The sequence below is a fragment of the Cynocephalus volans genome, chromosome 12 (assembly GCF_027409185.1).
Source record: "Cynocephalus volans isolate mCynVol1 chromosome 12, mCynVol1.pri, whole genome shotgun sequence".
In the NCBI taxonomy this organism is placed as follows: Eukaryota; Metazoa; Chordata; class Mammalia; order Dermoptera; family Cynocephalidae; genus Cynocephalus; species Cynocephalus volans.
Genome location: NC_084471.1, coordinates 68,521,602 through 68,536,629, shown reverse-complemented (window position 1 = coordinate 68,536,629; position 15,028 = coordinate 68,521,602). Strand labels below are relative to the sequence as shown.

The 15,028-nt window shown below is 40.1% G+C and overlaps 1 protein-coding gene across 1 annotated transcript in view; it reads left to right on the top strand.

Moving 5' to 3' along the window:
- Positions 1-15,028, top strand: part of SLC4A8 (solute carrier family 4 member 8) — a 135,629-nt gene that overhangs the window by 40,135 nt on the left and 80,466 nt on the right. The window contains exons 15-18 of the mRNA XM_063115683.1: positions 6,545-6,706; positions 9,032-9,145; positions 11,508-11,669; positions 12,574-12,825. Coding sequence (XP_062971753.1) covers positions 6,545-6,706; positions 9,032-9,145; positions 11,508-11,669; positions 12,574-12,825 — 690 coding nt within the window. The remainder of the gene's footprint in view (positions 1-6,544; positions 6,707-9,031; positions 9,146-11,507; positions 11,670-12,573; positions 12,826-15,028) is intronic.

Sequence of the window (15,028 nt, the reverse complement as noted above, 5' to 3'; positions counted from 1 at the left end):
GCAACCACAGCAACATCTTAGTCAGTTAACAGTGTCAAACCTGTGGACTGTGAAACCACCTGCCACAATGAATAAACATCAAAGAAAAGATACCAGAAATACGAAAAATCAAGAAAGTACACCACCAAAAGATAATAAATCTCATGCTCTAGATCCTATAGAACAAGAAGCCCTTGAAATGACTGACAAGGAGTTTCGAGTGATAATTCTAAGTAAACTGAATGAGATACAAGAAAACTCAGCTAGACACCATGATGAAATGAGGACAAGTATACAGGACCTGAAAGAGGAAGTGTACAAGGAAATCAATGCCCTGAAAAAAAATGTAGCAGAACTTGCTGAACTGAAGAAGTTATTCAGCGAAATAAAAAACACAATGGAGAGCTTAACCAACAGGCTTGTGGAAGTTGAAGAGAGAACCTCTGAACTTGAAGATGGGCTGTTTGAAATAACACAAACAGAAAAAAAAAGAAAAAAGAATCAAAGGCATTGAAGAAAATCTGAGAGAGATATCAGACAACCTTAAGCGCTCAAATATCCAAGTCATGGGTATTCCAGAAGGGGAGGAAAATGGAGATTGCATTGAAAACATATTCAACAAAATAGTGGCAGAAAACTTCCCAGGTATAGGAAAAATCACAGATCTTCAGATCCAGGAAGCTCAACGATCTCCAAATGTATTCAATCCCAAAAGGTCTTCTCCAAGACATGTTATAGTCAAATTGGCAAAACTCAGAGACAAAGAGAGAATCTTAAAAGCTGCAAGAGAGAAGCGTCAAATCACCTATAAGGGAGCCCCAATCAGGCTAACATCAGACTTTTCATCACAAACCCTAAAAGCTAGAAAGGAATCGGATGATATATTCAAAATACTAAAAGACAGAGATTGTCAGCCAAGAATACTCTATCCTGCAAGGCTATCCTTCCGAAATGAAGGGCAAATACTATATTTCTCAGAAAAACAAAAACTGCGGGAGTTCACCACCACACGACCACCCTTACAAGAAATTCTCAAGGGATTACTGGGTTTGGTTCCTGAAAAATAACTACCACTACCATAAAAACCCAAGAAAAATCTAAAGCCACTAGTATAATAAGAATGTCATTCATGAAGAGAAAAAAAACAAACAGAAAGGCTATCTACAACCTAAGGAACCAACAAACACAGAAAACAAACAGTAAATCAGAAAGCAAGGAACAAAAGACACCTAAGACAACCAAACAACAATAAAATAATGCTAGGAATAAATCAACACTTTTCAATAACAACTCTTAATGTAAAAGGCTTAAATTCCCCAATCAAAAGACACAGACTGGCTGACTGGATTAAAAAGGAGGACCCAACTATATGCTGCCTTCAAGAGACCCACCTCACCCATAAAGACTCACGTAGACTAAGAGTGAAAGGATGGAAAAAGATTTACCATGCAAACAGAAAAGAAAAACGAGCTGGAGTAGCTATTCTTATATCTGACAAAGTAGACTTTAAGCTAAAAACCATAAAAAGAGACAACGAGGGACACTACACAATGATAAAAGGACTGATCCATCAAGAAGACATAACAATCATAAATATGTACGCACCCAATGTTGGAGCAGCCAGATTTATAAAACAAACTCTATTAGACCTAAGGAAGGAAATAGATACTAATACCATAATAGCAGGGGACCTGAAAACCCCACTGTCAATATTGGACAAATCATCTAGGCAAAGAATCAGCAGAGAATACAAGATCTAAACAATACTCTAGACCAATTGGACTTCGCAGATATCTACGGAACATTCCACCCAACAACCTCAGAATATTCATTCTTCTCATCAGCACATGGATCATTCTCCAGGATAGATCACATATTAGGTCACAAATCAAGTCTCAACAAATTCAAAAAAATTGGAATTATCCCATGTATTTTCTCAGACCATAATGGATTAAAACTAGAAATCAATGATAAATGAAATTCTGGAAACTATACAAACACATGGAAATTAAACAGCATTCTACTTAATGACATATGGGTCCAAGAAGAAATCAAGCAGGAAATCAAAAAATTTATTGAAACTAATGAAAATAATGATACATCATACCAAAACCTGTGGGATACTGCAAAAGCAGTATTGAGGGGGAAATTTATTGCATTAAATGCTCACCTCAGAAGAATGGAAAGATGGCAAGTGAACAACCTAACACTTCACCTTAAAGATCTAGAAAAACAAGAACAATCCAAACCTAAAGTTAGCAGACGGAAAGAAATCATTAAGATCAGAGCAGAACTTAATGAAATTGAAACCCAAAAAACAATACAAAAGATCAATGAATCAAAAAGTTGGTTTTTTGAAAAGATAAATAAAATTGACAAACCATTAGCATGGCTAACAAAAAAAAGAAGAGAGAAGATTCAAATAACAAAATTTAGAAATGAAAAAGGTGATATTACAACTGATTCATCTGAAATACAAGGAATCATTCGAGACTACTATAAACAACTATACGCCATCAAGTTTGAAAATCTGGAGGAAATGGATAAATTTCTGGACACACACAAGCTCCCAAAACTGAGCCATGAAGACGTAGAAAATCTGAACAGACCAATAACAATAAAGGAAATTGAAGCTGTTATCAGAAAGCTCCCAACAAAGAAAGGCCCAGGACCAGGTGGATTCACAGCAGAATTTTACCACACATTCAAAGAGGAATTGACACCAATTCTTTACAAACTTTTCCAAGAGATTGAAACAGACGCAAATCTCCCAAACTCATTCTATGAAGCAAACATCATCCTGATACCAAAACCAGGTAAAGATATAACCAAAAAAGAAAACTACAGGCCGATATCCTTGATGAATATAGATGCAAAAATCCCCACTAAAATACTAGCAAACAGAATACAGCAACACATATGTAAAATTATTCACCACAATCAAGTGGGATTCATCCCAGGGATGCAAGGTTGGTTCAACATACACAAATCCATAAATGTGATACACCATATTAATAAAATCAAACACAAGGACAACATGATCATCTCTATAGATGCTGAAAAGGCATTTGATAAAATTCAACACTCATTCATGACAAAGACCCTCTATAAGTTAGGTATAGATGGAAAGTATCTCAACATAATTAAAGCCATATATGATAAACCCACTGCCAATATCATCCTGAATGGGGAAAAGCTGAAAGCTTTTCCTTTAAGAACAGGAACTAGACAAGGATGCCCACTCTCACCACTCCTATTCAACATAGTATTGGAAGTACTAGCCAGAGCAATCAGAGAAGAGAAGGAAATAAAGGGCATCCAGATTAGAAAAGATGAAGTCAGACGGTCCCTGTTTGCAGATGACATGATCCTATATATCGAACAGCCTAAAGCCTCTACAAAAAAACTCTTGGAGGTGATAAATGACTTCAGCACAGTAGCAGGATACAAAATCAACACACAAAAATCAGTAGCATTTCTATTCTCTAATAGTGAACATGCAGAAAGAGAAATCAAGAAAGCCGGCCCATTTACAATAGCCACCAAAAAGATAAAATACTTAGGAATTGAGTTAACCAAGGAGGTGAAAAATCTCTATAATGAGAACTACAAACCACTGCTGAGAGAAATTAGAGAGGATACAAGAAGATGGAAAGATATCCCATGCTCTTGGATTGGAAGAATCAACATAGTGAAAATGTCCATACTACCCAAAGTGATATACAAATTTAATGCAATCCCCATCAAAATTCCAAAGACATTTTTCTCAGAAATGGAAAGAACTATCCAGATATTTATATGGAATAACAAAAGACCACGCATAGCCAAAGCAACGCTGAGCAAAAAAAATAAAGCTGGAGGCATAACACTACCTGACTTTAAACTATACTACAAAGCTATAAGAACCAAAACAGTATGGTACTGGCATAAAAACAGACACACTGATCAATGGAATAGAATAGAGAATCCAGAAATCAACCCACACACCTACAGCTATCTGATCTTTGACAAAGGCACCAAGCCTATACACTGGGGAAGAGACTGCCTCTTTAGCAAATGGTGCTGGCAGAACTGGATATCAGTATGCAGGAGAATGAAACTAGACCCATACCTTTCACCATACACTAAAGTCAACTCAAAATGGATTAAAGAATTAAATACAAACCCTGAAACAATAAAACTTCTTAAAGAAAACATAGGAGAGAGACTTCAGGAAATAGGGCTGGACAGAGACTTCATGAATACAACCCCAAAAGCACGGGCAACCAAAGGATAAGTAAACAAATGGGATTATATCAAACGAAAGAGCTTCTGCACAGCAAAAGAAACAATTAACAGAGTTAAAAGACAACCAACAGAGTGGGAGAAAATATTTGAAAAATATACATCTGACAAAGGATTAATATCCAGAATATACAAGGAACTCAAACAACTTTACAAGAAAAAAAACAAGCAACCCAATTAAAAAATGGGCAAAAGAGCTAAGCAGGCATTTCTCTAAGGAAGATATACAAATGGCCAACAGACATATGAAAAAATGCTCAACATCACTCAGCATCTGGGAAATGCAAATCCAAACTACACTGAGATACCATCTCACCCCCGTTAGGATGGCTAAAATCCAAAAGACTCTGAACAATAAATGCTGGTGAGGTTGCGGAGAAAAAGGAACTCTCATACATTGTTGGTGGGACTGCAAAATGGTGCAGCCTCTATGGAAAATGGTATGGAGGTTCCTCAAACAATTGCAGATAGATCTGCCATATGACCCAGCTATCCCACTGCTGGGAATATACGCAGAGGAATGGAAATCATCAGGTCGAAGGTATAATTGTTCCCCAATGTTCATCGCAGCACTCTTTACAATAGCCAAGAGTTGGAACCAGCCCAAATGTCCATCATCGGATGAGTGGATACGGAAAATGTCGTATATCTACACAATGGAATACTACTCAGCTATAAAAACGAATGAAATACTGCCATTTGCAACAACATAGATGGACCTTGAGAGAATTATATTAAGTGAAACGAGTCTGGCACAGAAAGAGAAATACCACATGTTCTCACTTATTGGTGGGAGCTAAAAATAAATAAATTCACACACACACACACACACACACACACACACACACACACACACACAAACCGGGGTGGGGTGGGGAAGAAGACATAACAACTACAATTACTTGAAGTTGATACGACAAGCTAACAGAAAGGACATTGTTGGGAGAGAGTGGGGAGAGGGAGGAGGGAGGGAGGTTTTGGTAATGGGCCACAATAATCAACCATATTGTATATCAACAAAATAAAATTAAGAAAAAAAATAAAAAATAAAAAATAAAAAATAAAAAAAAGAGTTTCTGCACAGCAAAAGAAACAATTAACAGAGTTAAAAGACAACCAACAGAGTGGGAGAAAATATTTGAAAAATATACATCTGACGAAGGATTAATATCCAGAATATACAAGGAACTCAAACAACTTTACAAGAAAAAAACAAGCAACCCAATTAAAAAATGGGCAAAAGAGCTAAGCAGGCATTTCTCTAAGGAAGATATACAAATGGCCAACAGACATATGAAAAAATGCTCAACATCACTCAGCATCCGGGAAATGCAAATCCAAACTACACTGAGATACCATCTCACCCCAGTTAGGATTGTTAAAATCCAAGACTCTGAAGGATAAGTGCTGGCGAGGTTGTGGAGAAAAAAGAACTCTCATACATTGTTGGTGGGACTGCAAAATGGTGCCGCCTCTATGGAAAATGGTATGGAGGTTCCTCAAACAATTGCAGATAGATCTACCATATGACCCAGCTATCCCATTGCTGGGAATATACCCAGAGGAATGGAAGTTATCAAGTCGAAGGTATACCTGTTCCCCAGTGTTCATCGCAGCACTCTTTACGATAAGGATGAGTTGGAACCAGCCCAAATGTCCATCATCGGATGAGTGGATACGGAAAATGTCGTATATCTACACAATGGAATACTACTCAGCTATAAAAACGAATGAAATACTGCCATTTGCATCAACATGGATGGACCTTGAGAGAATTATATTAAGTGAAACAAGTCAGGCATAGAAAGAGAAATACCACATGTTCTCACTTATTGGTGGGAGCTAAAAATAAATAAATAAATTCACACACACACACACACACACACACACACACACACACACACACAAACCCAGGGGGTGGGGGGGAAGAAGACATAGCAACTACAATTCCTTGAAGTTGATACGACAATCAAACAGAAAGGACATTGTTGGGTGGGAGGAGGGAGAGGGAGGAGGGAGGGAGGTTTCGGTAATGGGCCACAATAATCAACCGCATTGTATATCGACAAAAAAAAAAATCTTAGTTAGGACCGTAAGTAGTCACCCTACTTGGAAGGAGCCTGTGCAAGTGAGGGCCCCACAACAGCATGGAGGTCAGGAAGATGCTGCTAGCAGCCTACATTCCCCAGCAGCTGTGGGATGACAGTGAGTGATGGGCTCAGAAGGCAGCAGCTGTTTATTCCCTTGTGCTTTTCATCACTCAGAGTGCTTGTTCCTCCAGGAATGCCAGGAAATGCATGGAGAGTTCACGGGATCTGCATGTGGCCATCATGGACCCTATACTCCTGATGTGCTCTTTTGGTCTTGTATTCTCTTCTTTACCACCTTCATCCTCTCAAGCACCTTGAAGACGTTTAAGACAAGCCGCTATTTCCCAACCAGAGTAGGTAGCATGCTCATGCATTTCTTTTGTGTTAGAATTCTAAGATAACAGAACCTGTACTCAGGCTCCATGCTGCTTGTGGAGTAGATTGGTGGGTGGAGAGCTTCAAATTCCCTGATGAGCCACACCGTGGCATTCTCTTCTAGTGTCTAGCAGCCTCCTTCATAGATCTTTGGTGTGGAACGAGGGGTTAACACTTAAAACCTCTTTGATTTAAAAATGCCAGGTAAGTTTAAGGTGGTAGTAGTGTTCTCTAAAAGCTATTGTCTCATTTCCAGAATGCTGGTAAATTTGATTTCCAGAATTCTGGAACTTAACATGCAATGGCTCCTTGTAATATTGTAAATTGGGGTGATCGACTTGTATACTTTAGGGAACCCCAAAGTCTACTCCCAGGGATGACTCTTTCAATAGCTTATGAAATCACTGGCCACATTGATGCAGCAGCCAACGTGCTCCTGACTTGGTTTGCATGACTGAAACCTCAACAACCTTTCTGTGATGTAGATAGCACTGTTTATATCATAAGCAGGGCTTCTACCAGTTTTGGCAGGGCAGAATTAGAGGTTTAGTGTGGAATAGTTAAATAGGCCATTGCTTTGAAAGGGAACTTGAAGCAGGAGGAAATGGTGTTTTTTCTGTAAGTGAGGTTTCAATCAGGCACATTCGCAGGATGGGTGAGGGGCTCAGTTGATTAGATATTTACTGTTAACGCATACATGACAAAAACATTCTTAGACTTCAGTGAGCCAACACAGTAGTTAAGGGAGGAACATATTAAATAAGTTCTGGGTCTTTGTTTCCTTTCTGGACAAAATAGTTAACAAGTGGCTATTGGGTACTGACTACTTGCTCAGGCCTGGTTTAAGTGCTATGGGAAATGCAAAAGAAGTGTAAAAGGTAGTATCTACCATCAGATAGGAAGGGGAAATACATGAAACCATCAGGTGCCATATGTGACAGTAGCAAATAGTTGGATGCCAGCCTGAGATGTAAGTGCCTTAGGACTTCAGAGGAAAGAAGGGCCTCTGGGCCCCAGGATGGTCAAGATGGGCTTCGTGGTGTGCAGAGGGGATGGATCTTCAGAGAATTTATATAACATTTAGGAAGAACTAACAAAGGCATGGAGGGTGAGCTCGAAACCTTAGCCTTCAAAGCAAAGCGAAGTCAGGTTAAGGTACTAGTGATGTTTTGTGTGGCTGAGATGTATTTTGCTCTGTCTGTTGGAAGTTCAGATTAAGGCATGCACAGGTTGTTTAACAGGCACTGTATTTTATTAAAGCTACACTAACCTATAAATTGGGATAGCTCTCTTAGGGCACGTTTTAAATTGGATGGGAATCCCCAACAAAATGAAGATAAGTGCTATGGAGAAAAATAAAGCAGGAAAGGAGAACAGGAAGTGCTGGGGGAGAGGATGTGGCCAATTTGAGGTAGAATCATCAGCTAGGATCTCACAGCAAAGATGATATTCAAGTGAAGCCAAAGGAGGTGAGGGAGTTACCTAAGAGGTTACCTGGAAGAAGAGTTTCAGGTAGATGAATGAGCAAATGCAAAGACCCTGAGGTGGGAGCGAGCCTGGCATGTTTTAGAAACAACAGGAAGTCTGTGTGGCTGGAGCAGAGTGAACGAGCAAGAGGGCATTAGGAGCTAAGATTGGAGAGGTAATGATGCCAGTCTATGGGTGTCTTATAGGCTAAGAAGGCCTTTTGGGCTTTTAACTCAGTAAAAAGAGGAGCCAGTTCAGGGTTTTGGTAAAGAAGTGACTTGATTCAGCTTATGTTTTAAGTTATTATTCCAGTGGCTACGTTTAAAGAAAACTGTAGAGAGCAAAGGCAGAAGCAAGTTAGGAGGCTGCTGCAGTTACCCAAATAAGAGCTGATGGTGATCTGGGTAGGAGCAGTGGAGGTGGATAAGTTCTGAAGGTAGGGTCAACTTGCAGAAAGATTGGATATTCGGTATGAGGGAAGAAGCAAAGTTGATGCTGCTGTGAGGTTCTTGGCTAGCACTATGGACCTTGGCAGGTCCCAGAAGTTCTCAGAACTAAAGCCTAAACAGGGGCCTAAGTGCCCCAAACAGAACTCTTCAGAGGTTAGGTTTGGTTACCTTAGAGTTTGTCAGAGGGTTTATTCTTCCTCATCTTTGCCATACTTAATGGGCATTAATTTGGGTATATTAACATATTTTTGTTGTTTAAATATGCTGTATTAATTCAACTGTAAAATGAAAGCACTCTTCTGAGGATTTTAAAACCTTTAACAGTCTAAATTCTTTTCTACTATATTTAACCTACTAAAACACCTTTCCAATTCTTTCTTATGCCAGGTACGCTCCATGGTGAGTGACTTTGCTGTTTTCCTCACTATCTTCACAATGGTGATTATTGATTTTTTGATTGGAGTCCCATCACCAAAGCTTCAAGTTCCCAGTGTGTTCAAGGTAAAAACATCTCAAGTGTTTGGTGTCCTCATGTAGTTTCATAGAATCTTATCCCAAGTTGGCCTACATATCATAATCATAAGATGAATTTTGCAGCCCTCTAAATCTAAACCTGCTCCTCACACCTTGCTTTCAGAAAAGCAAACACTTTAGGCTTGGCTGAGTTCAAGTCAGGAAGGTCAGAGAACAGAAAAATTAAGGTTGTTTAATGAATGAATGAATGAAAAGTAATATTTATCAATACCACTTATTGTTTTTAATATGTTAAGACTTAAAACAATGGAATGTACAAATTTACTTAAATATATATCAGATTCACTAGAAATGTGGGTTCCTGGACCACGTCTGGTTAACAGGACCATTGAGCATCAACTATACAAGGGCACTGAAAAGGATGAAAAAGATAAAGGACTCGGCTCCTTCCCTCAAGGATCTTGCTGTGTAGGAGGGGAGTGGAACTAACCTCATCCTGAGTCTAGGGCCCCTGCCAGAATAATCATGACCTCTTTTCAACCCTGTTTCATTGGTTTTTTTTTTTTTTTTGTATAACTCTCTATAATTTATAGTCTTTTTCAAAAAACCTATATAAAAAGTAAGACAAATGATCAACACATGGGGACTCCAAATCTATTTCAGTTTGGGGGTACTAACTCGGTAAACAAAAAAGATAGAAAAGCTGAGCTCGGTTCCATAGATCCCCACAGGGTAGAGAGGAGAGAAATCCTGAGCATACTCAGTGACTTGAGAAGAATCATAAAATAAGATAGAAGAGGGTGAGGAGAAGGCAGACAGGAATAAAGGGAGTCCCAGACTTGTAAATGCCCTGATACAGTTGGCCTTTGTCTTCCCTTTCTTTTTTTTCTCTCTCTCTCCCAAAAGTAGGTCTGGTTAAAAATATCTTTTTCCACATTGTCTAAAACTTAAATTTTGTTAAGTTTGCTGAAAGACCACAAGTTGGAAATTTATGGATTAACAAACACTGTTTTATAAGTACAATACCTCCAAGAATGTGGCGTTCTCACCTCTGTGTGAATGAGCACAGTCACCTTTCTCTCTAATACCTAGATGAGGTCAGCCCTGCAGAAGGAATGGGAGCATTAAGCAGTCCTTGGAAAGGTTCCCTGATGGATAGGCTTAAGACAGTCAGAAGGCATTGAATTTCTGGGACATTGAAAAGAAGGAGGTAGGAGAGATATGAGAAAGAAAAATGGGACAATATCAAAGAAAATGTTTCAAGTTCTACTTTTAGGAAGCAGAGAGGAAATTTTCTTTCTTCTTCCCTTCCCTATTATACCACATGGGCCCCAGCTCCCAAGACCCAATCTGAAGGCCAGTACTATTACTAGGGGTTATAATGCCAATAGGATTTAATAAGTTTTTACATTGACCTGGGAACTTAACTACCACTTTGAACATTGTTAATAGGGAAATATAGATTCTGTAAACTTTTAGAGCTTAACCCATTCATAATTTGGGACTTGACAGTGTTATTGAAAGGTCTTAAAATCCTAGAGTCACAACTAATATGGAACCAAACGCTTCAGATATAATAGTCTTTGCTTTGTTCACTGAGTTTGCGTTAATTCTGGGCCCATTTGTGTCCCTGGCCATTTATCCTCCAGCACCACTTGCCAAAAAAAGGTGAACTTATCTTTTCCAGAGAATCCTGGTGGGTGGGAGAGGGTCAAGGATCTAGGAGAGTTTAGGTATGTCATGAACACCCCAATAAAGTTTGTGAACCAGTTGTCTTATGGGGGCATTGGAGAGGGTCATAGGTCAAACAGGTCCCCATGTTTAGAAGTTTTGGGCTTCTTAAGTCTCTGGTGCCTGAGCCCCTATTTCACTGCTAATGGGAGAGGGCTCTTGGAACAATCCAATCTAAGCTCAAGAGATTCCATGCAACTGGCTCCACTTTGCCTTTCTTTGTGTGTAGACACACATTATATGGCTTCTGGAGAGCAGTGAGGAGGATAGTCAAAGTTATTTATATTTGTCTTTAGAAGTCACTGAAATTTTTTTGACAACAGATTTAGTTGTTAATTATATTTTACTTGGGCTAATGTCGAGATAAATTTCCTTTCTCTGTGAACAGGGGTTTGGGGAATAACTGGAAGGAAGTACAGGATTAATGAATATTCCACACGAAGCAGATAATTGAAGACTGACTGTTTCAAAGGGGATTTAGAACAAGGTCATAGATTTCCTAAGGAGTTACTGTATTTTATGCCTTTTTTATTTTTAAAGGATTCTTATTCAAGAATAAAAAGAAATGTGGATATTGTGATTCAATTTGATCTGTTTTGTCCTTATGACTGTAGTTAACTTAAAATACAAAAATAATGCCTTATTTTTTTCCCCTTAGCCAACAAGGGATGATCGAGGGTGGATTATTAATCCCATCGGCCCCAATCCCTGGTGGACTGTGATAGCGGCGATTATCCCAGCTCTTCTCTGCACTATCTTGATATTCATGGACCAGCAGATCACAGCTGTCATCATTAACAGGAAGGAGCATAAGCTCAAGGTAACAAGAGGTTCTGACCTAGAAGAGTGCTGTGGCAGCCTGTTACTTTTTTTATTTTAGGGTAAGCCCATCTAGACCAGGAACTTTAGAACCTAGATAAAAACAGTCATAGTAGGGGTTCATAAGGGGTTCCCATTTCCTCCATTAATAACAAAGATCAGTTTGAAGATGAGACTACAGTGGAGCATGGTGGTATGATGTGAAAGAAACTTGACTCCATAATTCCCTCTCAAACCTGTGAGGAAGGTGGTTGGGCAGAGTTCCTGGAGGTCCCTGCTATATATAGCTACATTCTCTGGGTCAGGCAACTCTGCAGCTTGTTTTCCTTAGGTTCAGATCAAGGCCTGGGCTGCTGTTTCCTAGAGGCAAGTATTCTCCCACTGGATTTCTGGGCTGAACCTGGAGCCCAAGGATCCTAGGGAAGTAGGATTAGCTCTAGTACATGTATTAGTGAGGTACTTCATGCCTTCTATCTCTGTTCTTTCCTTACTCAGAGTAGACAACATCCAAATCTGGCAAAGATCTAGGAGTGTGTTGTAGGAACCTAGTAAGGACATTTATCTCCAACTCCTGTGGTGTTTACCATCCAGAATGGTCACAGTGTGGCTTGGGCTCTGGTCACTATTCCAGGGTAGGATGGATCTTTGAATGTGTGAGACTCAGAGTAAGGTGGGGACATATGGATAAAGAATGGATATTGGCATATATAGGACAGGCTAAGATTTCCCTTTTTTCTTCTCTGTTTACTCCTAACCAGCAGAAGCTGCAAAACTCTGGGACCCCTGGACCTCTTCCTCCTTAGCCATATACCCTTCCTGCTTCAGGCATGAGATCCTTAGCTCTCTGTTCTATGCCCCATTATAGTCAGCCCACTGATGATGACAGAGACTCTGTTTCTCCACAGAAAGGCTGTGGCTACCACCTGGACCTACTGATGGTGGCCATCATGCTGGGCGTCTGCTCCATCATGGGCCTCCCCTGGTTTGTGGCTGCAACTGTCCTGTCCATCACACATGTGAACAGCCTCAAGCTGGAATCTGAGTGCTCTGCTCCTGGTGAACAGCCCAAGTTCTTGGGCATTCGAGAGCAGAGAGTAACAGGCCTTATGATCTTTGTGCTGATGGGCTGCTCAGTCTTCATGACTGCTATCTTAAAGGTAATCAGTTATTCACTCATTAGGCAAATATCGAGTGCTTGATTTGTACTAGGAATCCTGCTAGGTGCTGGGAATACAGTGATATGCCACAGACACATATACAAATCCTTGCTCTGAAAGAGCTTATTCTAGCAGGGTAAGATATATAATACATAGTGAGAAAATCAGTTAAGAAAACAAACATGACAATTACAGAATGTGACAAGTGATATTAAGGAAATATATAGTGCTTGCTTATTCTACAGAGAATTAAAGGGGTACTCTTTTAGTTAGGGTGGTCAGAGAGGGCCTTTCTGAGGATATGATATTTAATATGAGATGGAGTTACTTCATGCCATGGATGGTGGGAGATGGCATGGAGGGAGGGGAGAAAAGAAATCTCGTTATGCTGGGAGGTGGGAGAGAGTGATATATGTGTTCTAGGAAATATCAGGGCCATGTGGTTCTCAAGGGTGTTGAGTCAAGGCAAGAGCACAGTAAAATGAGATTGAAGAGTAGGCAGGGAAGATCATGTAAGGCCTTGTCGACAACAAGGATTTTAATAGGAAAGGGACATGATCCAGTTAGGATTTTGAAAAGATCACTATGGCTGATATCTAGAGAATAATTAGGGTTGGGGAAGAATAGAGGCAGTGAGACCAGTGAGGCTGTTACAGGTGAGAGGTGATCGTGGCTTGGATAGGGAAGTTAGTGGCAGGGAAAGATAAAAAGGCATAACTTCTTTATATCTTGGAGACAAATCCAGAGGTCTTGCTGGTTGACTGGATGTGGAATGGGGAGAAGAAAATGGAAAAATCAAAGGTGCCTATTAGGTCTCTGGCTTGGCCAAGTGGTGGAGAATCATTTATTAAGATGGAGAAGACTGCATGATTTTGTAAGGGATGGGGCTGTGAACAGATTCTGGGTGAGATGTCTGGGAGTCATCTGAGTGAAGAGGCTAGAGGAGGAGGGTTCTGGACTAAAAATGTAAATATGGGTGTCAACAGCACACAGGCAATGTTGAAAGCCAAGGGAGTAGATGAGCTCACTCAGGGAGAAGGATAGATATACAGAAGAGGGACCAGAGAGAGAAGCAGAGTTTAGAGGTTGGGTAGAGAAGGAGATAGCAAGAGAGTCTCAGAAGGAGCTGCTGGAGAGGTAGGAGGAAAACCAGGAGGGTGTGGTATCAGGGTAGCCAAGTGAAGGGAGTGTTTCAAGAAGGAGGGACTGGTTAGAATCTATCTAAAAAGATGAAGACTAACCTAAGGCTATTGGATTTAACAACATGAAGGTCTAAAGTGACTTGATAAGAGCAGATTCAGTGGATTACGTCAGTTTCTGCTGCCTTTACATGATTTAGAAGTAGAAGCAAAAGCAGAAGTTGACAATGATTAAAAAAAAATCATTTTGTTCTAAAATGAATTGATTATGTGTAAGTTAAATCATAGGCCTCATAGCTCACCCCTACACACACACACACACACACACACACACACACACACACACACACACCTTTTACAGAACTGATGCCTTTTAAGTTTTCTGTAATACACAATCATTTCCTCAGTGATTTGGTGTATTTTAACACAGACTAAAAGAGTTTTCCTTTTCTACTGACCAGAGACTTGAGAAAAGGAGTGGGGAGTTATCAAAGCGGGAAATCAGTGGAACAGTAGGGGAGAAACCCTAGTTATAAGTGCCTGAAGAGTGAACAGGAGATGAGGGAGTAAAGAGTATGTGTGCACACAGCTCTTTTTTTTTTTTTTTTAAAAAGATGACCGGTAAGGGGATCTTAACCCTTGACTTGGTGTTGTCAGCACCACGCTCACCCAGTGAGCGAACCGGCCATCCCTATATGGGATCCGAGCCCGTGGCCTTGGTGTTATCAGCACCACACTCTCCTGAGTGAGCCACAGGCCGGCCCATACACAGCTCTTGTAAGAGATTTTTCTGTGAAGCAGAACAGAAAAATGGGCAGTGGTTGGCGTGAGAAGTGGGGCTGAAGGAGAGTTTTTTAAAACATGAGAAAAAAAATTTTTTTTTGCAGGTGTAAGGCCTGCATTCTGGGGAAAAGGGTGAAAAGGAATGTTCTGTGGCTATTTTGCCAGGCCCCAACAATTTTGGAGCTCTGCCTTGTCTCCCTTCTCCCTCTTTTTGGTGAATCTTCAATCACCCCACCCTGCACTGCAAATGCCCTTCAAGGGTGAGAATTGAGAGGGGTGGT